The sequence below is a fragment of the Silene latifolia genome, chromosome 9, assembly GCF_048544455.1.
Source record: "Silene latifolia isolate original U9 population chromosome 9, ASM4854445v1, whole genome shotgun sequence".
Classification (NCBI taxonomy): domain Eukaryota; kingdom Viridiplantae; phylum Streptophyta; class Magnoliopsida; order Caryophyllales; family Caryophyllaceae; genus Silene; species Silene latifolia.
In genome coordinates, this window is record NC_133534.1 from 205,206,460 (window position 1) to 205,229,114 (window position 22,655).

Genomic DNA, 22,655 nt, shown 5'->3' on the forward strand with positions numbered 1-22,655 from the left:
GTAATTATTCATTAAACAAATACTAAGCGAGAGGTATGTTGAACACCGGAAATAAGGATGAATAAATCTACCTCAAGTCACGAGTATCACGTTAGTAGAGGTGTTGGGAAGGCTAAACGATGGCAGTGGAAATGAAACTTGTGCGTGTTAATGTTGATGTCAATAATATACATACATATTTGATCTGTTTCTAAATTATCCTATGTGTAATTAATGTTAAAGTCATTTCATGTATGGTTTATAGTTGTATACCAGTATGTCTTCATATAATTAACTATGGGCATAAAGTTAATTTATATGCTAATTGCATTATCCGCTGATGTTTTGGTAGAATGTTAGTAAACGTTTGGTAGAAAGGTTCTGAACCTTTGGTATAAAGGTTCTGAACATTCGGTACAAAGGTTCTGAACCCGAGGTTCTCATGGTTCTCATGGGAAAGGGGTTCTCATAGGATCCTAAATATATATATATATATATATATATATATAGAGAGAGTCGGGATCCGGTGAGAACTCCTAGATATTTGAGGATTGAGTAACGAATGAAATATCACTTGTTCTTCTAAACAATATCAGTCGCTGTTAAAGGTAAAAAAAAAACACTCAGCCTTGAAAAATAAAAACGCGTAAGATTATATTTTCAATCTACACTTTCTCTCTCTAAAACTGAATGAAAAACGAAGGGAACGAGGGATTAGATTGTCGAATCAATCAAAATTACGAAGCAATACCGATCATTCTTCATGATAATTGCGTTTTGAGCGGAATTCAGGTAAATTTTGCCTTAATGCTCTCGAAATTTTGAATTTAGGTATATTTTAGTGAATTAATTGCTAAAATCGAGTAATTATTCAATTAATGTTGTATCATTGTTTTGAATTTGTGATATAATAAAAAACTAGGTATAATTATGGGAAATTGTGCAATTATTTTCAGATTTTGATTCGTTTTTGCTCAAATTAGGTATACAAATTATTACTAAAATTTATTAATTTTCATTTATTTTCATATAATTGAACCAATTACTATCATCAATTGCAGTTATAGTTGTTAATTAGATGTTTTTTTGTTTCAATCCCGAAAATTAGGGTTTAATATTGTTCGATTGTGAAATTTAGGGTTCAACAGTGAATCTGCTTTGTGCAAACTTGAGTGTACTTATCTTATCTTTGTTTCTGAATTTCTAGTCAAATTCGCCTCGAGTTATAGATGATTATGAATAATTTACTTGGAGTTTTTATTTTATATTATTGGATTAAGATTTTTGAAGTGCAACAAGGTGAACGGTTTTGTTATGTCGATGGAATATACGGATGTAAACAGCGATTCAACATCCCGTGTGAGATGATTGTGTGCATACAGCCAAGCCATTAGTCTTGATATCATGTGCATACAGCCAAACAATTAGTTTGACTATGTTGATTGAGTAAATGGATATAAATTATTGTAGTGATTGTGGTAGTGAACTGGTGATGGTTTAGCAAGTTATGGATTCTATTGATTTGGCTTGAAAGTTTTATTGAAAGAAAGTTCAATTTCGCTTATAAATGGAATGGCGTAAACTGTAGCAACTTTTGATTATTTATGGCTAGCGTTGTCTGTACAAGTGTAATAGTACTAGTAATTAGGCAGCATCACAATAACTTTGCTTTTGGTGAAATAATGATGCCTTGTGGGAGTCTTTGTAGGTTTGTTTTTGTTTTTGTTTTTGTTTATGGATTTCGTTTACAGGATGAATCAGGATGAGAGTGATTCCCAATTCAGGTCTCCACCAATCTCTGCCTTTCACTTTAAGCTTACTACTGTTACTAGGCCCTTTTTTTTCCTGATCACAAAATTCTTGTAAAAGACAGACGAACATATTTGTTACTTATATTTTACTTTTGTGATATTGTGAAACAATATCAAACGTTATTAGAAACAATATCACACCTTATACAAAACAATATCACTATTTCACAAGTGCTTTAAATGACTCCCCAATTTTGTGATACTGTGAAACAGTATCAGAACCATTAAAATAAAATACCACAAGTCTTTAGAAACAATATCACAGTTTTGTTATTAATGTGTTAAACTTACTCCCGACATTATGTTTTTGTTCTTTTTTTTTCTTTTTTTTTTTGCAGATTTCTTCACTTGCAGATGTTGATTAAGAGCTTGTCTTCATGCTGAGAAAGTCTATATTACATCATCAACTTAGCAAAATCGTCTTTTTTTAATCATTTTTACTCACATGTACAATTTTTTTTATGCTTAGATGTAATTCCAAATGGCAACAATTTTGTATTCTTTCTCCATTTTTGGTTAACAATATCATAAAACCTCAGAATCAATAATATAGTGTTACCAAGATTTACTTTTTGTATTTTACAATATCACAAATTATTGTAAACAATAGCACACCGAGTCTGGCTTGTTCGCCATGATGCACATGTTAATGTACGAGGGTGATAGTTTTGGTCACGTTGATCTCGAGAGGAAGGTGAACCGTCGATATTTGGTGATCCAGTTGGCAGCGACGCTTGTCCTAGTTGACATGAGCATCATCGGGGAAGGAGTTATGTCCAAGGTCAATGGTTTCATTGGCGAGAAATTACAGATCCTGAAGCAAGTAGAAGCCAGACGAAAAGCAGCGCGGAGAGCAGATAAAAAACCCGCGAAAAAATAGAATGTATTTTCTTTGATTCTGTATTCTCTTTTTTTTGCAACTCTAGTATGTTGTCAAGAAAGTCCTTAACAACTTAGACAACTTTTTGGAATAGATTGTTACTATATCATCTTGGTCAGTCATAATTAAAATCCAAGTTTTACAGATAAGTATTAGAGTTATACACTCTGTGAAGTAAAGTTATACAAATTATGTACAGGAGTTATACAACACATGACTGCAGTTATGAAAAAAAGGCAAAATTTATTAGACAGCTAAGAGTTATACAAAAAATATCAAGAGTTATACAAACTGTGTACAAGAGTTATACAATATATGACTGCAGTTATGTAAAAGGCAAATTTTATTAGACAGTTATGAGTTTTACAAAAAATAACAAGAGTTATACAAATTGTGTACAAGAGTTATACACTCTGTGAAGTACATTTATCCATATATGGGTAAGAGTTTTACTTAAAGCCACTGAAAATATAATTCGTTCTTAAAGCCACTTTTAAATATTAGATATGTTGCCATGAACAGAAGTCATCAAAATAATGTAAAAGAGTTATACAACATTAGCTTGAAATTCCACACACCATATTACTGAAGTTATACAATCTGGAAGGTGCAATCCCCCTTCAAAATAGACAAAAGCTAGCTATTAAATACCCCTTCCGTCTCACCAGATTTTTTACCTTTTAAAGAAAAAAAGATTGTAAATAATTTGTTGAGACGGAGGTATTTTTCTACTGCCTACTACTACAGCATGTTAAGTTTCTCTATTCTTCTTCTTCTTCGTCTTCTTCTTCTTCTTCTTCTTCTTCTTCTTCTTATTCTTATTCTTCTTCTTCTTCTTCTTATTCTTCTTCCTCTTCCTCTTCTTCTTCTTCTTCTACTCTTTCAGATGCTGGTGAAGACGGTGGATGCTCAGAGAATGGGTTAGGACAGTTCCGTTTATCGTGGTGTGCCATTTGTTTACAGTTATTACACATGCGCTTTGGCTTACAAGCCAAGGCAATGGCTTTAGCCTTAGCTGACACCATTCTTTTACCGCTGCCTTTGTTTTTCGATTGTTTTGGTGGAAGTATTGTTACCTCGTCACTGGAGGAGCAACCAAAGATTTGCTCAAATTCCTGCTGCTTTGTTAAATCCTTCTTGTACGGTAAAAGTTTCTCCTTGAACTCTCTAATTAATGAGCTTAAGTTCACAACTTCAGTCACACTCGTGCCACGAAGTAAACCAATGGTTGCATGAACTTCCGACCACAACTTCACCATCGCAACTTCTTTTGCATCAGCGCTACTATTTGTTTCCATTTGTTCACCATCACATTCTGATAATCTGAATTGCAATGCATCCTTTCTCCATCTTGTAGAAACGTAATCAATTGGAATTGTCTTCATGCCGTTAGCCGACAAAATCCATACTATATGTCGACACAGTAAATCCCATCCTCTCAAACATCATACACACCGCACGTGTAGCCTTGTGTCCCCGTAATCAAATTAAATTATGCCGTTAGTAGTCTTATACATATAATAATAAGAGTTAAACATTATCAACGTAGAGTTATACATATGGCAACAAGAGTTATACATTCTGAAAGCTAAAGTTATTCAAACTCTAATCAGAGTTATACTACAAATAGTCATGAGTTCGGTGAAAAATTGAATAAGTTCTAATGTTATTCTGAAAGTAAAGTTATACATATGGCAACAAGAGTTATACATTTCGAAAGCTAAAGTTATTCAAAATGTAATCAGAGTTATACTACAAATGACAACGATTCAAGGTGAAAAATTGAATAACTTCTAATGTTATTCGAAAGTAGAGTTATACATATGGCAACAAGAGTTATACATTCTGCAAGTAGAGTTATGCATATAATAAGAAAAGTTATACATTCATAAAACTTAAGTTATTCAAAATGTTGTCGATTTATACACAGAGATAAGCTCAGTTCATGAACAATTGTATAACTTCTATGTTCAGACAATGTAACTTTGGCACTATATCTAGCAACTTCAGTCAACTACCACATAAAGTTGATGCCAAAATGTTGTTACCTGGGTTGTACTCTACGTTGAAACTTTTCTGTCTGATTGAATCCTTTACGATCACTTAACTCCATCGACCTCAGATAGCCCCCGGTCTTACATGTATCGATTGAGCAAATGACCTCTAGTTGGAATTCCTTGAAAACCTCACGGGTATAAACATTTGACGCATATTCCTCTACGGGTAAATGCGTCCCCGTTGCCGGTGTTGAGTGTCGGTTTTCATGGTCAAGTCTCTTCTGCGTATGCCGTTGATGGTCCATAGCGCTTTCAAAACGCATCCAAAACTCCACTAACGTACCTGACTTCTGCTCGAACTTCTTAAAAAAACTAATACTGCTCTCTGATCTCTGGGTTGTCCTCATTACACCACCCATGTTCAAGTCCCTGCAACGTGCCATCACCCATTGGCTCCTTTTATCGTACGCTTCTATAAACCACTCTTCGTTCACAAGACCACGCTCTTCCATTATTTCTGCCCACCTACAGTCAAAGGCGTCTGCTTCTAGGTTGTCGTCCCATATAATGTTGTTCAATTTCTCAATGAATTCCTTATAATCCTCTCTTGTCACCCCGAACTTCGATGGCACCTTGTTCATTATATGCCACATGCAAAATCGGTGGCGTGCAGTCTTGAAGGCAAGGGGCACGGCCTTAATAATGCCCGCATCTTGATCTGTAATAATGTACTTGGGTTTCTTTCCACCCATAGCATTCAAAAACCTGTTGAAAACCCACTGGAAGGATTCATGGTCTTCATGGGCAATCAATGCCCCAACGAATGTCACTGACCGCTTATGGTGATCTATGCCAGTGAATGGCGTGAAAATCATATCGTACTTGTTTGTTGAGTATGTTGGGTCGTACGACACTGCATCTCCAAAAACGGAGTAATTCCTTCTAGCGGTTCTGTCAGCTCATATTGCCCTTCGAAGGCTGTTATCCTTGTCAACTTCATAATCAAAATAAAACCCCTGCCTATTTTGTGCCATATTCTTGAACCGGTTAATGAACAATTGACCGTCCCGTTTATGGATGAAGCACTTCACATCTCGGTGGAAGTTCTTAAAATCAGTTAAGGATGCACCAATGTTCTCGAACCTGTTTACGAACTCCTTACACATGTTGTACGTTCTAGTTGCTCCTATCCTCAACTGCAGTGGACAACAAATCCTGATCAGTGCTGATTAATAACCAAGAATTCCTCAACTATAAGTCCTTTCAGCTTTTCTTATAACTTCATGAAACATATGCATAACTCCATTGATTGATTGTGCAACTTCTTATTATTTATAACTCTTAGGTTTACATAACTCTATCATCTCGGTGTATAACTTTAGAAGTTTGCCATTCATTTAGTGGAGGTTTGATTAATAGTAAACTAACCCTTGAGTTGTACATTATCAAGTACTTTTGAAAATCTTCTATGTTCCGCGACATCTTTTGAAACTGACGATCCTCACTCGATACAAGCTCGTGATTATGCCCCATGTGGAATCGGTCAATTACTAGTACTCCATTCTTCATAAATAGCCTGACATGTGCTTTACACCCTACCCTCTTGACTGTATATTTCCTCTGGTTCGCAGTTCTTTTTCCCCATTGCATTTCTTCTTCCCTAATCCCGGTCTCATTTTTTTAATTACTGCCTCTCCTTTTGGGACATATGTGAATCCCTCTCTGTTGCAAACCAGCAACTTTGACTTGATTTCACCGTCGCGCCATTTTTTCGTCGAGTACTTCCGAACATCAAACCCGGACGCCAATGCATAAATATTTTATAGAATGTCACTGCCTCGTCGATTTCAAAAAATTGTTGCCCTACACAAGGTGTAAACTCCGCTGCCAAATGCTTACAATACTCGTTTCACGCCTTACGACCATCTGAGCAGAATCAAACATCCATGAAATGATTAAGAAATACATAACTCTACGCATATACTGTATAACTCTATGTACAGACTGTATAACTCTGGGCACAGACTGTATAACTTTGGGTATATAATGTATAACTCTTACCATATCATGTATAACTATAGTCACACTCTGTATAACTCTAGGACTTCGATGTATAACTCTAGGTAGATACTGTATAACTCTATGCACAGACTGTATAACTCTAGTCACAGTCTGTATAACTCTAGTCATACAATGTATAACTCTAGTCACAGTCTGTATAACTCTAGTCATACAATGTATAACTCTAGGGACAGTCTGTATAACTTTAGTCATACAATGTATAACTCTAGTCACAGTCTGTATAACTCTAGTCATACAATGTATAACTCTAGTCACAGTCTGTATAACTCTAGTCATACAATGTATAACTCCAGGGACAGTCTGTATAACTCTAGTCATATAATGTATAACTCTATACACAGTTTGTATAACTCTAGTCATACAATGTATAACTCTAGGCACAGACTGTATAACTCTAGCCATACAATGTATAACTCTAGTGATAGTTTGCATAACTCTTAGCATATAATGTATAACTCTAGTGACAGTTTGCATAACTCTTAGCATATAATGTATAACTCTAGTCATACAATGTATAACTCTAGGCATATAATATATAACTCTAGACACAATCTGTATATGCTAAGAGTTATACATTATATGACTAGAGTTATACATTGTAGACTGTATTACTTTAGTTTCAGAATGTATAACTCTAGTCATACAAACCCTTACCCATGTATGGATGACTGTACTTCACAGAGTGTACAACTCTTGTACACAATTTGTATAACTCTTGTTATTTATTGTTAAACTCATAACTGTCTAATAAATTTTGCCTTTTTCATAACTGCAGTCATGTGTTGTATAACTCTTGTACACAATTTGTATAACTCTTGATATTGTTTGTATAACTCATAGTTGCCTACTAAATTTTGCCTCTTTTCATAACTGCAGTCATGTGGTGTTTAACTCCTGTACAAAATTTGTATAACTCTGGTCAGACAATGTATAACTCTAGTCATATAATGTATAACTCTAGGCACAGACTGTATGACTCTAGGCATATAATGTGCAACCCTCCACATCCTATAACTTCACTTAATGAATGTATAACTTAAGCAATTACATGAATAACTATATCAAAATTGGTTGTTTAGTAAGAGTTTTTACGCAAAAATTCCGGTTAGAATTACTCTGTTACCTGAAGCTGCAGCAAATTGTCAAAGAGTTTTACAAAAACCAGTGGAGTTATAACACGATGAATATATGCACTGCATGAGTACACTGTATTATTGAAATTATACATATACGTGTCACAGTTTTACATAAACCCACTGAAATTTGCCATCATTTTTTACCATGAACAAAATGAAAAAACAAATCTAATGAACAATGATGAACACAAATGAAATAACTTCAAGCTACAATAATGAACATCAATCCAAAATTACATATAGCGAACATCAAGTATTCTTGAACATCAAGCTACAATAATAACGTAGACACAAATACGAAAGCAAACAACTCACCATCGACGGCAACTTCAATCTGCATATGATCCATTTCACAAACACTCACCGTAATTTTGATCGTCTTTCTCTGATGAACAATGACAATATTTTGATCTTCAACAAAGCGAATGAATTTTAACGGATGAACAATGAAGTACTTTATCTGATAACAATTTATTTATCTAATGATCAAAGAAGTAGTTTTACAGTTGGGATGAAATTTCTCTTCCTTTTTTGATGATTTATATTGGATTTTACAGGATTTAGGTGAATTTGTATGGTGATTTTTATGGGTTTTGCTTGTGTGAGAGGTTTTGAATGATGAATGAAGAGGGAAAGCATGCAAACTGATATATTTGTGTTTGTTTATTCCTTTTGTACGTGGGATTTGTACCAAAAATAGGACAGAAAACAGTAGCAGTGACCCCTCTTTCATACAACAACCATTTCCTTTTTTTTTCCTCTAAAAAACGCCCCCCTCTCTCTTTATCTCATCCCTTCAATCCCTTCATCCAAGGGTTCTTATAAGGACTTAGGGCCTTATATGGTATTAAGGCCTTATAAGAACCCTTCTATATATATATATATATATATATATATATATATATATATATATATATATATATATATATATATATATATATATATATATATATATATATATATATATATATATATATATATATATATATATATATATATATATATATATATAGAGAGAGAGAGAGAGAGAGAGAGAGAGAGAGAGAGAGGAGATCTAATGAGTCCTTTACCTCATTTGAGTCCTTAAGTCCTTATAAGGACCTTTAGAAGGACAACATCTAAGGTGGAGATTATTTACAAAATATAGGCCAAAAAAAGGGAAAAGCTTGGGTAGGAAAGAGGAGAACAAACCCTGCAAGTTGTCCTTCCCAATGATCAAAACTGACGGACAAAAGGATATATCCTTTGTACTATGTTTACACTCCCATATTCTTCCTTCCTTAACACACTTATTTCCAACTGGGTTCTTTCTTTCTTCTCTCTAAAACTGGGTTCTTCCTTTTGAAAACGAACTTTTCAGCTAAAATTCTCTCTAAATCTTGCAAATCATCGTAAACATGCAAATAATAGACAACATCAATGGTATTTCTTCATTTTATTCATTGTTTTCAGTCACGTTTTAATATTTTCAGTTGAATAGGATGGATGAAGGTCATGATAAAATTTGCATGTCATTGTATTTGTTCATTCTTGTTATTGTTATTTGTTAATGGGTTTGAAATGAAGATTGTTAGAAGTAAATCTGCATGCTGGGTTTTCATTAATTTGAGTATTAAGTAGTATCAACGCATTCTGAGAACATTTACATGAACACTTTGGCTGATATTTTATATTTACACTTTTTAATTGTTATAGTCACCTTTTAATTGTTATTGTTATAGTTTTAATTTTTTTTTTTGAGAAAAGATCATTATCATTAATAAAAAGTCATACGACATCTACAACATATGCCAAGCTCAATCGGATACAAATCGATTACAGCCATAGAAAATAAATTATTGTTCAAAGAATGAAACACCGCAACAGAGTCTCTATCATCGATTCGCCGCAAAAGGCTTTCATCCATAAGAGGGTCTCCGAATCTTCCTTGACGATTATATATTTCTTTTGACGTGATTGATTGTAGCCATGAATCGGACAAAATATGTAAAACCATACAACGATATATAACAACGCTGATCTTCTGCTGACTTATTAGAAAACTGCAAACGAACCAGAAAACGAAAGCTCTCAAACTGAGAGAAGGACACCACCGATAGACGGGGACAGAGCCCTCAGAAAGAGAGACGAAACAAAAACGAAAGCGGAAATTAAACAAAAACATAAAGGAAGCAAAGCAGAACACAGGAAAATAACGGAAGTCACCGCCTCCCTACCAACTCACAACACCGCCAGATCCAAGCACCACCCTGCCACACCACCTCAACAAACCGATAAGACCCGAACAACCCACATACACCACGCAAACCGAGAGAAACGGGCAGACCCGTGCGATCCAGAACCGGGCGTTGGTAAGAAAGGGAATGGGGGTTAATCGGAAGAAAGGAGACGGTCGCCGGAGAAAGGTCTTGAGAGACCCCATCCCCGGCGACATGGTAGGAGGTTGATGGGTGGCGGTGGGAGGAAGGAGGAGAACAGCGACAACAAATGGGAAAGATTTAGGGTTTTGTTTTTTAGAGAGAAGGGGGAGAGAAAACTAGAGAGAGAATCGTTAAGTTATGTGTGTTATAGTTTTAATTTGAGTTAGCATTCTGACAACATTTACACTTTTGCTGACATTTACACTTTTACACCATCACATTTACACTGCATTTCTGCTGACATTTACACTTACACTTTTGGATGTTTACATTTACACTTACACTTTTGGGACATCATAATTTGGACATTTACACTTTTGGAACATTTACATTTATGGGACATTTACATTAACACTTTTGGTGTAGTTTTAAATTTACACTTTTTAATTGTTATAGTCACCTTTTAATTGTTATTGTTATAGTTTTAATTTGAGTTAGCATTCTGACAACATTTACACTTTTGCTGACATTTACAGTTTCAGAACAGTACATTTACACTACGTTTCTGCTGACATTTACACTTACACTTTTAGATGTTTACATTTACACTTACACTTTTGGGACATCATAATTTGGAAATTTACACTTTTGGAACATTACATTTATGGAACATTCCCTTTACATTTACACTTTACTTCGACTTACGTTTACACTTACACTTCATATCTGATGACATTTACACTTAAACTCTGTGGACATTTACACTTACACTTCATATCTGATGATATTTACATTTACACTTAAACTCTGCGCACATTTACAGACTCACTAAAACAGAATGGAGTGCAACCTGACAGGCAGGAGCTATGTAGGGAGGTCGAGAAGAGGTTTACACCGTACATCGGGTAGGAGTTTGGGGGGGGGGGGTTGAGGACGCGGTGACTTTTTATAAGATATACATCATTGCTTGTGGGTTTGATGTGCGTAGGTACACAACAAAAAATGGCGTGGCGGTGAGATCAAGTCAAAGCTCGTCGTCTGCAATTGAGAAGGTTTCGCTCACAAGACGCCAAGTAAAGAACGGGATGACGGACTGGTTGGGGAGAACTCACAGAGGATATTCAGGGTCACTAGAGTGGGGTGTAAAGCGAGGATACGACTATATATGAAAAATGGTCTTCTATTAATTGACCGGTTCCACGAGGGTCACAATCACGAGCTTATCTCACTTAAGGACAGAGAGTTCCAGAAATTGTCGCGTAACATAACAGATTATCACAAGATGATAATCGTTTCGAACTCAAGGGTTTGTAATATATAATCACTGTCTATACTAAATAAATAATTTCATTCATGTTATATTTATATAACGTATCTGTTAATGATTGATTGACAACTAAAGATATGAGCAACAAAGACATACAGAATCTGCAAAGAACAAGTGAATGGATTCGAGAACATTGGAGCAAGCTTAAATGATTTTAATAACTTCCATAGGGATGTTAAATGTTTCATTCAAGAACGGGATGATCAGTTGTTCGTTGACCATTTCAAGGAAATGACTGAAACAAGAATAGGTTTCTACTTTGACTATGATCTTGACGATGATGGCAGCCTACGTAGGGCCATATGGGCGGACGGTATTGCCCGAGATAATTACAAAATTTTTGGTGATGCGGTGTCATTCGACCCAACTTACTCCACCAATAAGTATTCTATGGTATTCACACCATTCACAGGTGTTGACCACCATAAACGATCTGTGACGTTCTGTGGGGCTCTAATTGCAAGGGAAGATTATGAGTCATTTAATTGGGCTTTCAACCGGTTTTTACAAGCAATGGGGGGTAAGGAACACGAGTACATAATTACAGATCAGGACCCAGGTATTATCAAATCTGTCCCTCTTATTTTCAAGACAGCGCGCCATCGGTTCTGTATGTGGCATATAATGAACAAAATGCCCAGTAAGTTTGGTGTCTCTAGGAGTGATTATAATGACTTCATGTGTAAAATTAATGACATTATATGGGACGATGAGCTTGAAGCAGCAGAATTTGATGGTATCTGGGAGCAAATAATTGAAGATCATGGTGTTGGCGTAAATGATTGGTTTGCGGATACGTATGCTATAAGGGGACAGTGGGTGATGGCGCATTGCAGAGACTTGAGGATGGCATCGATTATGAGGACGACTCAAAGATCAGAGAGCGAAAATAGTTTTTTCAAGAGGTTTGAGCATAAGTCAGGAACATTGGTTGAGTTTTGGATGCGTTTTGAGAGCGCTATGGACCAACAAAGACATACACAGAAGCAGCTTGACAACATGGATAAGCACTCGTCCGCAACGGCGTCAACACATCTGGAGTTAGAGATTCATGCTGCAAAGGTGTACACCTATTCAGCTTTCCACAAATTCAAAGAAGAAGCCATCTTCTCAATTGATACATGTAGAACAGGAGGTTTCACTGAGAGTGGCGAGCTAGAGGTAACTACTGTCAAAGATTCATCCAGGAAGAAGAATTTTGAAGTTGGATACAGTCCAGGTAGTTTACACTTTCTATAACTTACATTTACACTTCCTATAACATAACATTTACACTTCTTATAACTTAACATTTACACTTTACAGTTTATGACATTAACACTTTACATTATATGACATTTACACTTTCCATGATATTATATTTACACTTCCTATACCTTAACATTTACACTTTTCCAGTTCATAACATTTACACTTTCAATGATATTTACACTTTCTAGTTCATGACATTTACACTTTCAATGATATTGCATTTACACTTTCAATGATATGACATTTACACTTCCTATAACTTAACATTTACACTTCTAATAACTTAACATTTACACTTTACAGTTCATGACATTTACACTTCCTATAACTTAACATTTACACTTTACAGTTCATGACATTTACACTTTACATCATATGACATTTACACTTTCCATGATATGTCATTTACAGTTTCTGTTTTTATCTCATTTAAATTTCTATATAATCAGTTACACTATTTTTAACATTCACACTTACATGCTAGCTTTAACTGATGACACAGGTATACGTAAAGCAAGCTGCAGTTGTACGATGTTTGAAAGAACCGGAATCCTATGCCGCCATATAATATGGATTTTTTCAGCAAGTGGTATAAAGACTATACCAGAAGATTATGTTGTAAATAGATGGATGAAAGAGTATCTCCGATTAAGGATTTTTAAATGTAATGGTGAAGGGACAGAAAACATGCAAGTCATCGATGAAAAACAAATTGCAATGTCAATAATGTGGTCAGAAGTTCATGAAGCTATAGGGCTCCTTCGAGACAAAGGAGTAGCTGATGGTGACAGCTTTTCCGCTGTAATTAGGGCATTTAAAGAGTCGTTGTCACCATTAGGGGAAGTGTTGAATAAAAATCAACAAATAGAGAAATTTCTGAATTGTACGGCATGTGAGGTAGTGACGATATTGCTACCAAAGAATTCAAAAAACAAGGGTAGCGGAAAAAGATTGTTGTCAGCCAAAACAAAAGCAATGGTGTTGTCTAGGAAACCCAAACGTAAGTGTAAGAATTGCAAGAGAAAGACAAATCACGACAAGAGGAACTGCCATAACCCCTTCTCAGCACACACGCCATTGTGCGAAGGGTCGTCTGAACCAGAAGAGGATGAAGGAGAGGAGGAGGAAGAGCTGGAATCAGAACAAGAATAGACGTCAGAGCAGTGACAAATGTTGCTCTATATATTTTGAGTGTGTAACTTTAAACTTTGATGTGCTATAACTGAAGCGAGGGATTAGGAATTGGTCTCATGGCAGTGTAACTTTGAACTGCAGTTGGTGTAACTTTTAGTAACACCAACGTTAGAGTTACACTGTCACAAGACCAAAATCTCTCTGTTTTATTAGATAGCCAAACATTGTGTTACTTGAACTTATTTTGGATAACTTATGTTATTTCAAGTAACAGTTACACTTATTTTCAAGTAACTTGTGTTAACATTTACACTTCCCATGTCACCACATTTACCCTTTACCTTTCATTCACATTTACCTTCCATCTGAATAAAACTGAAATTCAATTTCAGTGTGTTTACATTCATACTTTCAGTATGAAAACGTTTACACTTTCAATAATAGTTTCATCTGAATGAAACTATTCTTCAATTTCAGTGTTAACATTTACACTTTAAGTGTGTTAACAGTTACACTTGCAATTTAGTCACATTTACACTTTGAAAAAACTATGATTATAACTGCCAAAAAATATACCATTACACACATTAGTGTAAACATTGCCAACCAAAATACAAATAGTCAAGATTCTTTTCTAACTTCGACATTGCCAAACAAAATACATTTCAATCAAAAATATGTCCACAAATTGTTTACTTTTTCGATAACACAGCCTTAACTTTGCGCTTCTTTTGTAACTTGCCCCATAAATCTTCTTTTCCAGCGATAAACCCATTCAACTTTGCTTCAAAAACGTCTCTGTTGACATTTATGTCCGCTAGTACAAGGGTGGCCACCAACTCGACTACCAAGTACCGTCGATTCCTCTTCCTCTCCAAGTCTGGATGCTCAAAAGATTGACCCTCGTACATCAACATATACATCATACAGAAAATCCATGATTCTGTTATGTGAGGAAGGGGTGTTTGGCGCCTGAACGGGATTTGCCGATGCTCAAAGCTAGTAATCTCGTACCCCCTGTCCGTTCTGACATCCAAATAATCGCTAACAGCTGATGCCTGCCATTAAAGCACTAACAATTAAATAAACCATATATTGTTCATCTCTTCGAAAATGATTTATTGGCATCAGACTTACCACTTGGCGAGTAACATTGCACATTTGATCGCTCCCGATTGGCATGATGTTGGTAGTCAAGGAGATCAACGATTTGCGCTCCAAAATTTATACATACGCATGCAAAGTGCCCACCAATGTTGACAGATACGAAGATAAACTCGACATTCAGGTTGAAATTTTTATCACAGTCCTGGATGAAGGTATCCCAAATTAGATACAGCCGATCAGTGATAGCATTAGACTGTGAGCCTGCTTCACATATATCCAAAAGCTGCATGACACATTCCTGTTCAGAGAAGTGAGTGAGCCTACATAATAAAAGTAAAAATAATGTATGACTTTTAGGCTTTGTGTTGGGGGGGGGGGGGGGGTACCATATGACGTATCCCAAAGAAGGCCATCCTAGGAAGTAAGTATTCAGCAGACTCCAAGTGGTTCAGCAAAACAGCCCAGGACTCAATGACAACAGGCGACATTACAACCTCAGGAAGCATGGACATGATGTCGAACCGGCGTAGCGCGGCATGCCTACTGTACCAAGAGATTGATTCGCTACAATGAAACACACGTATAGTAGTAAGAAATTGAGAATTAGTTAGAAATTCAATATCGTAACTAATTGACCCTGTTATAAGAGTCTGAGAGATACTAACGAATTTTCAAAGTCGTGGTCGTCTAACAAGCAATAGTCCACCGCATGCTTTCGATGCGATTGAACACCCCCGACCAAAGTTTGATTGTTCCGTAAGAAGGTCGAGACAACAAGAATCTGCGTACCAGCAGCCCCACAGTCGATTGAGCATCCCAAGCCATCCCCCCCGCCCCGGGGACGGCCCCTTACGGGTGACAAGGGTTGGCTTCCTAAAGACTGCACTGACGCTTGAATAACGACGGGGCTGCTTTCCGCCGGTATGACTACAGGTTTGACCACAGGGCTTCCTTCTACGCATTTAGGGGGTGGGTTTGCGAGACGGGGCGTTCATCGTACGTAATCTCTTCCTCATCGTCCGGACTCCATGCATGGCAAAGCATTGGAGACCGAATTCAGACCTTGACCATACTTTTCCCTGAATTGGGTTATCCTTGCGCGAACGCTTTCCCTCACTTTGTTATGGTCACTTAGGATAAGGATCGACACCACTTCAGCCCGGATGAGGTTGATAACGTTCATCTCACCTAAGGCGCAGTCAAAAGGCTTCCCATTGAAAAGCAGCATGTGTATCATCATGTACACCCCGCAATCATACGCAGAATACCCCCTACCTTGCCATTTAAATTCGACATTGACAAATTTAACCCCGGCGACCTTTGAACCTCTGGCAATCCCTTTAGACTCCAGATACTCGCCCATTAAATCACACTGTAAAAGGTATTTCAAAAAAATAGTCAATTTAAAAATAGTGTTTACAATTCCAGAATACATATACACTAAAGAACAAATTAAGGTATGCTATTTATAGTTATTACCGCAATACGCGAAATTCCAAAATATGGAAGCTTTTCAAAATCATCGTCGTAACGACGATTGTCCATATACTCTATCTGCTCAGATACGAAGTTTATGCATGCACATCTGTAATGATCATTATTGCCAGATAAGACCGGGATGAAGACCTGGCGGATGTGACAACAAAGCCATAACAGTTAAACTCGGTAAAATTTCACATTTACACTTTCAATAATTCGTCATATTTACACTCCCTATGTCATGACCTTTACACTTTCCATATAATCACATTTACACTTTATATGTCATGACATTTACACTTCCTATTTAGTCACCTTTACACTCCCTATGTCATGACATTTACACTTTCTATATAATCACATTTACACTATACATCATGACATTTACACTTCACTATGTCTCACGTTTACACTTCATATGTCGTGACATTTACACTTTCTTCTTAATCACATCCACACTTTATATGTCATGACATTTACACTTCACAATATCTCACATTTACACTTATCCCTATCATAATCAAGTTCAAAAGGGAGACACATTTACACTCCCTATGTCATGACATTTACACTTTCCATCTAATCACATTTACACTTTCTGTGTGATGACATTTACACTTTCCATCTAATCACATTTACACTTTATATGTAATGACATTTACACTTCCTATTTAGTCACCTTTACACTCGCTATGTCATGACATTTATACTTTCTATATAATCACATTTACACTATACATCATGACATTTACAGTTCACTATGTCTCACGTTTACACTTCATATGTCATGACATTTACACTTTCTTCTTAATCACATCCACACTTTAAATGTCATGACATTTACACTTTCTATATAATCACATATACACTTTCTGTGTGATGACATTTACACTTTCTGTGTGATGACATTTACACTTCACAATAAGTCACATTTACACTTACCATATCAGAATCAAGTTGAAATGGAGACAAACAGGATTGAATCCAAGCATCCCACCCAGCCCAGATTTCGTCCTTTTTGTCAAGAACAATCTTCTTGGCTTTCCAAATATCCAGTGCAACACTCTGTTCAAATAAAGGGCAGCGCTATTAAATTTAGACACTTACGTTACAATTAAATTGAAACTATACAAATTGCATTGAGTGAGGATAGGACAAATACGGTGTGACTAAGCCCGAAGAAACAACGAGAGGATGCAACTGGTGCAGTTTGGTCATACATCATCTTATTGATTAGTAGGCACCAACAATCGATTACAGAAAACATAACTTCCTGTCCAGGTTTAAGGGTTAACATGTCTTCCCGTGACACGAAGAAAAAGTCTGAAAATACTGCCAATTCTCCTCTACAAAAAAAGAAAAAATTATATAAGGCGAACATGATTACGACAACTTATAAGTATTAATATGTTTGACATAGAAGTTAATCGACTCACCCTTTCAACCAAGCTTCTGATTTGTTAAATACGTAGTCCAGGACGTATTTCCTTTCCTTAAAAACATTCCTAAATAATTTCTTATTCAGCTGCAGGTCTACAGTAATAAAGCCCTGCTCGGGCATGGGTTCCCCACAATCCATGGTGCAAGTCGATTCTCAGGGACCACTTCCATGCACTGTAAGGGCTCAGTTGAATGAAATAGGAAAGGGTGGTGATCCAGGTTACTCCGAGGGACATAAATTTCCCGACCAGCCGCAGGAACGGCTGGTTTAGAAGGGCCTGCCGCATCAGTCGTTCCAAACTCCTCAACTGGAACCCCCTTAAATGCCTGAGCTAGCTCTGGAGTAGAAATAAACGTACACTAAAATTCCGGCAACTTAAACTCGGAGGAGGGTGCTTCAACAACCACCTTATCTGCTCCCTATACAACATCCATGGGCTTGTCATCATTCTGAAATGAACCGGGATAAGTGGGTTGTGCAGTAGGGCGTTGACCTTGCTCGTTGACCATGCCACTACCACTCTCTGACCCTTCTTGAGATGCATCTTCACGGTCTGTGGTTGAAACAACGCCTGGCTCAACATCCGGTACTTTCGTACCACTAAATTGGGGTCGGTCAACGGGCTGTTCCACTCCCGGTGCACTGCTAACATCCACAGCCTCGCCAGGCACTAGTCCAACCACCAGTGATTCGGGCCCACGGCAGAGCCCCTGATCTTGAGGCGGCTCCATATCCATGCCCTGCACAGCCTCGTCCTGGTCTCTCGGTGCACCGCTAACGTCCATAGCCTCGCCAGGCACTAGTCCAACCACCAGTGATTTGGGCCCACGGCAGGGCCCCTGATCTTGAGGCGGCTCCATATCCATGCCTTGCACAACCTCGTCCTGGTCTCTCGGTGCACCACCCTCTGCCACTTCACCGTCACCGCTATCTGACAACCTTCGCAGCGCGTTATCAATATCAGCTGTCGCTATAAATTTCAACTAAAATGAAGATGAACCATCTTCAATTGACGGGACTACCACATCCGCATCCACCTTGTTCGCTACTTTTGAATAAGACACTTTCCCTTCACCAGTAACATGCCCCTGTTCTTGAGCCGGCTCCATATCCATACCCTGCACAAACTCATCCTGACCTCTCTGTGCACAGCCCTCTGCCCCTTCACCATCACCAATATCTGTCAAACCTTGCAGCGCATTCTCAATATCAGCAGTTGAAATAAATTTTAGGTGAACTGAAGATGAACCATCTTCAGTTGACTGAACTACCACATCCGCATCCACCTTATTCGTTGCTTCTGAATTACCCTTCTCAACAACATGTTCAGCTTTCTCAGGGGCGCCACTAGTAACAGGCACTTCTCCTCCCACACTTTCCTGCTTCGCGTTTAATGAGCGCTTCGTATAAGCTTCTTGAACTTCATCCGGGCTATAAATTCTCTCTAGAATCTGCCGATCCGTTAATTGAGTCAAGTCGTCGGTTAAATCTAGCCCACATTCCTCTTCCTCTCGTCGACAGGGTTCGTTAAGTTCAGCGGTGTTGTAGAAATCAGCGGTCTCCATTACCTGTGACATCGCCGCATCACCTGCTTTATCACCCAAATCAGAATCTTCTGCAAGTGATACAACCTCTACAGTAGGCGTAAACTCGAATTTTGGAACCTTGGTCTTTTTTTTCTTGTTTGCCTTTGTTTTTTTCTTGGCCACCTTCCCAACATCTAACAATGAGGGAGTGTTATCATTAGATTTCTTCATTTGGGACGCTAAATTTCCAACTTCTTTAATATATTCCTTCACCTTTGCACCTTCAAAAAAAGCTTGCGTCTCTTATGACGGAACAAGACCAGTTGAAGAAGTAGCACCTGTTGTTAAATTCTTAATCATTGCAGCTGCATCCACATACCAGGAATAGAAGGCCATAGCGTTCCTTTGAATCTTCAAGCACAGCTCGTGTACACCCTACAGTTGGTAAAAAAAAAAGATTTAAGAGTCCAGATACACAAAATATACCTGAACAATATATATATATATTAAAAAAAATAGGCCATTAATTAAACATTCATAACATAATACTTACATCTACAGCCCTAGCTTTCAACTCATCGTCATCTTCAACACCGGGGGGGGGGGAGTTCAATCTGAATAAACTTCTTATCGGGTGTTGTACCCGACGTTGAAATCAGAAGAGGCGTAGGGCTTGCCAATTGTGCCTTGGGCGCACCAACTATGGCCAACATCGTATTACCAGTGTCCTTCTCATCAGGGATCTTGTTTTGACATCGGGGGTACTTCACCTTGGACAAAGGTAGTCGACCCAATGGACCCGCGTCCAGCTCATCCTTTAACCTATTCGATAAAGTCTTCAGATCCCAATGCTGAATAAGTGGAAGGCCGTCTGGGCAACTCTTACCACGGTAATCATACCGCTGAAAATAAGTAATCATAAGGAAAGGGATACAACCAAGCAGATATGACTGCACGTTGCGAGCCTCAGCTGCAGCATTAGCTAAACATTCTAATACATACGAGCACCAGTCATACTCCGGTATGGCACTCGCATCTTCTACCACTTTCAAAAGTTTCATTTCAATGCCGTTGTTCAAAGTCGGCGCAAGGAATGATGAAATGCTAAGCAGCACAAACAGGCGGCAGAATTCATCCCCTCCATCTTTGAATTGCTCTGACTCAATATAATTCAAGACGTCTCCTAAAGGAATAGAATCAGAATTTGATTTCACTTTAAACTTTTTGCGCCACAGTTGTTTTATGCGCACATATTTTTCATCTTTAGCACCAGGCATTTGTCCAGTAGGTACTATTTCCATTTCTCTCTCACCAACAGGTAACATGAAACAGCCATAGACATCATACTTAGTAACCATAAACTCCTTCAACTCCGACGCCCTGAAAACATAAGAACCATCGCTGAAAGCATCGAGAAATTCAGGAACATGTGAAAGCGGGAAAGTTCTGAGTTTAAGATAAATCAGCCCCCCAAATCCAATCCTCTGTACGGCAGCTCGTTGAGCAATGTTAAGCTTACAAATAATCTTGTGAAGCCTGTTGGGGCGACACTTAACGGAAACAGTAGGGGTAACTTGTGGTTGTTCTTCGTTTTGAGGTAGTTCTCCATCAGATGCCATCTGAATCAGGAAAAAAAGTATATAAGAAATGCACAATATCAGTCACCCTATAACAGTCTACACATTTACATTTACACTTACTCTATCCTCACATTTACACTTCCAATATCTTGACATTTACACATCCAATTTAGTCAGATTTACACTTTATTTGTTCACATTTACACTTCTCCTATCCTCACATTTTCACTTCCAGTATCTTCACATTTACACATCCAATTTAGTCAGATTTACACTTTATTTGTTCACATTTACACTTCTCCTATCCTCACATTTACACTTCTTCTATCTTCACATTTACACATCCAATTTAGTCAGATGTACACTTTATTTGTTCACATTTACATTTCTCCTATCCTCACATTTACACTTCTAGTATCTTCACATTTACACTTCCAATTTAGTCAGATTTACACTTTAAGTGTTCACATTTACACTTACTCTATCCTCACATTTACACTTCCAGTATCTTCACATTTACACTTCCAATTTAGTCAGATTTACCCTTTATTTGTTCACATTTACAATTCTCCTATCCTCACATTTACACTTTCAATTTAGTCAGATTTACACTTTTAAGTGTTCACATTTACACTTACTCTATCCTCACATTTACAATTACAATTTACTCAGATTTACACTTCCAATGTAGTCAGATTTACACTTTATTTGTTCACATTTACACTTCTCCTATATTCACATTTACACTTTCTATTTGTTCACATTTACACTTTTTATTGGTTCACATTTACACTTGGGATGTCCTCACATTCACAGTCTCAATTACATCACATTTACAATCCCCATAAACAGGCTCGATTGAAACCCTAACAAATACATTCACACTACCCATCAGTTTAGATTTACACTATCAATTTAATTAGCAATTCAAAGACTATCATATTTAAACTACCCACTTAGAATTAAATTCAAACATGCTAATGAATCAAAATGTTTATGGATAATCAAATATAATAAAAATCACATAAATTTAAGCATGCAATAAAATCATAAACTCATAAATAACAAAATACAAAAATGAAATAACCCGTATATAACAATTACGACTCAAGGATAATTTACAAATTTAAAAAATTACAACAAAGAAAAGAATAAAGGATGATCAATGAATTACCTTCAAAGTGAGGTAAAGAAACCAAGATAGGAACTACGAGCGTTTGAATGGGATAAAATATAGAGAAGAAAATGGATTTGTTGTATTTGGTAAGGAAGAGGAAATGTAGAAAAGAAAATGGAAGAAATGTGAGATGAAAGACAGAAATTAGTAAGGACGGTTTTTTAAAATTATTAGAGGAGTTGTATGAGAGAGTGGAGGAAAGTTGAATAACGTGCGTATGACTGATGGAGGAACAAACATGCAGAAGTTGAACAGTAAGTCTATCACCCTAAGGAGAGAGGTAAATACTCTACATATTATTATAATGTTATAAGTTGCTTTTTGGTGTAATCTTAGCCATTCATCTTCACAATCTAAGGGCTCTAAATGGGACGTATGGACTCCATGA

The 22,655-nt window shown here is 37.1% G+C and overlaps 2 protein-coding genes across 2 annotated transcripts; both read left to right on the forward strand.

The window, feature by feature from the left end:
- The first annotated feature begins 11,803 nt into the window (after nucleotides 1-11,803).
- Nucleotides 11,804-12,465, forward strand: LOC141602140 (protein FAR-RED IMPAIRED RESPONSE 1-like). Its single transcript, XM_074422450.1, has 2 exons — nucleotides 11,804-12,346; nucleotides 12,409-12,465. The coding sequence occupies exons 1-2, from the start codon at nucleotides 11,804-11,806 to the stop codon at nucleotides 12,463-12,465; spliced, it is 600 nt and encodes a 199-aa protein (XP_074278551.1).
- A 67-nt stretch (nucleotides 12,466-12,532) lies between these two features.
- Nucleotides 12,533-13,975, forward strand: LOC141602141 (protein FAR1-RELATED SEQUENCE 6-like). Its single transcript, XM_074422451.1, has 2 exons — nucleotides 12,533-12,791; nucleotides 13,326-13,975. Exons 1-2 carry the CDS (start codon nucleotides 12,533-12,535, stop codon nucleotides 13,973-13,975), a joined length of 909 nt encoding a protein of 302 aa, XP_074278552.1.
- Nucleotides 13,976-22,655: the final 8,680 nt, after the last annotated feature.

Bases quoted from the DNA above. Each gene is read 5' to 3' on its own strand.
- LOC141602140 (XM_074422450.1), top strand. From the start codon at position 11,804: ATGACTGAAACAAGAATAGGTTTCTACTTTGACTATGATCTTGACGAT. The intron at 12,347-12,408 runs GTAAATGATTGG...GGCGCATTGCAG, and splicing joins TTGAAGATCATGGTGTTGGC to AGACTTGAGGATGGCATCGA.
- LOC141602141 (XM_074422451.1), top strand. From the start codon at position 12,533: ATGGACCAACAAAGACATACACAGAAGCAGCTTGACAACATGGATAAG. The intron at 12,792-13,325 runs GTAGTTTACACT...CTGATGACACAG, and splicing joins TGAAGTTGGATACAGTCCAG to GTATACGTAAAGCAAGCTGC.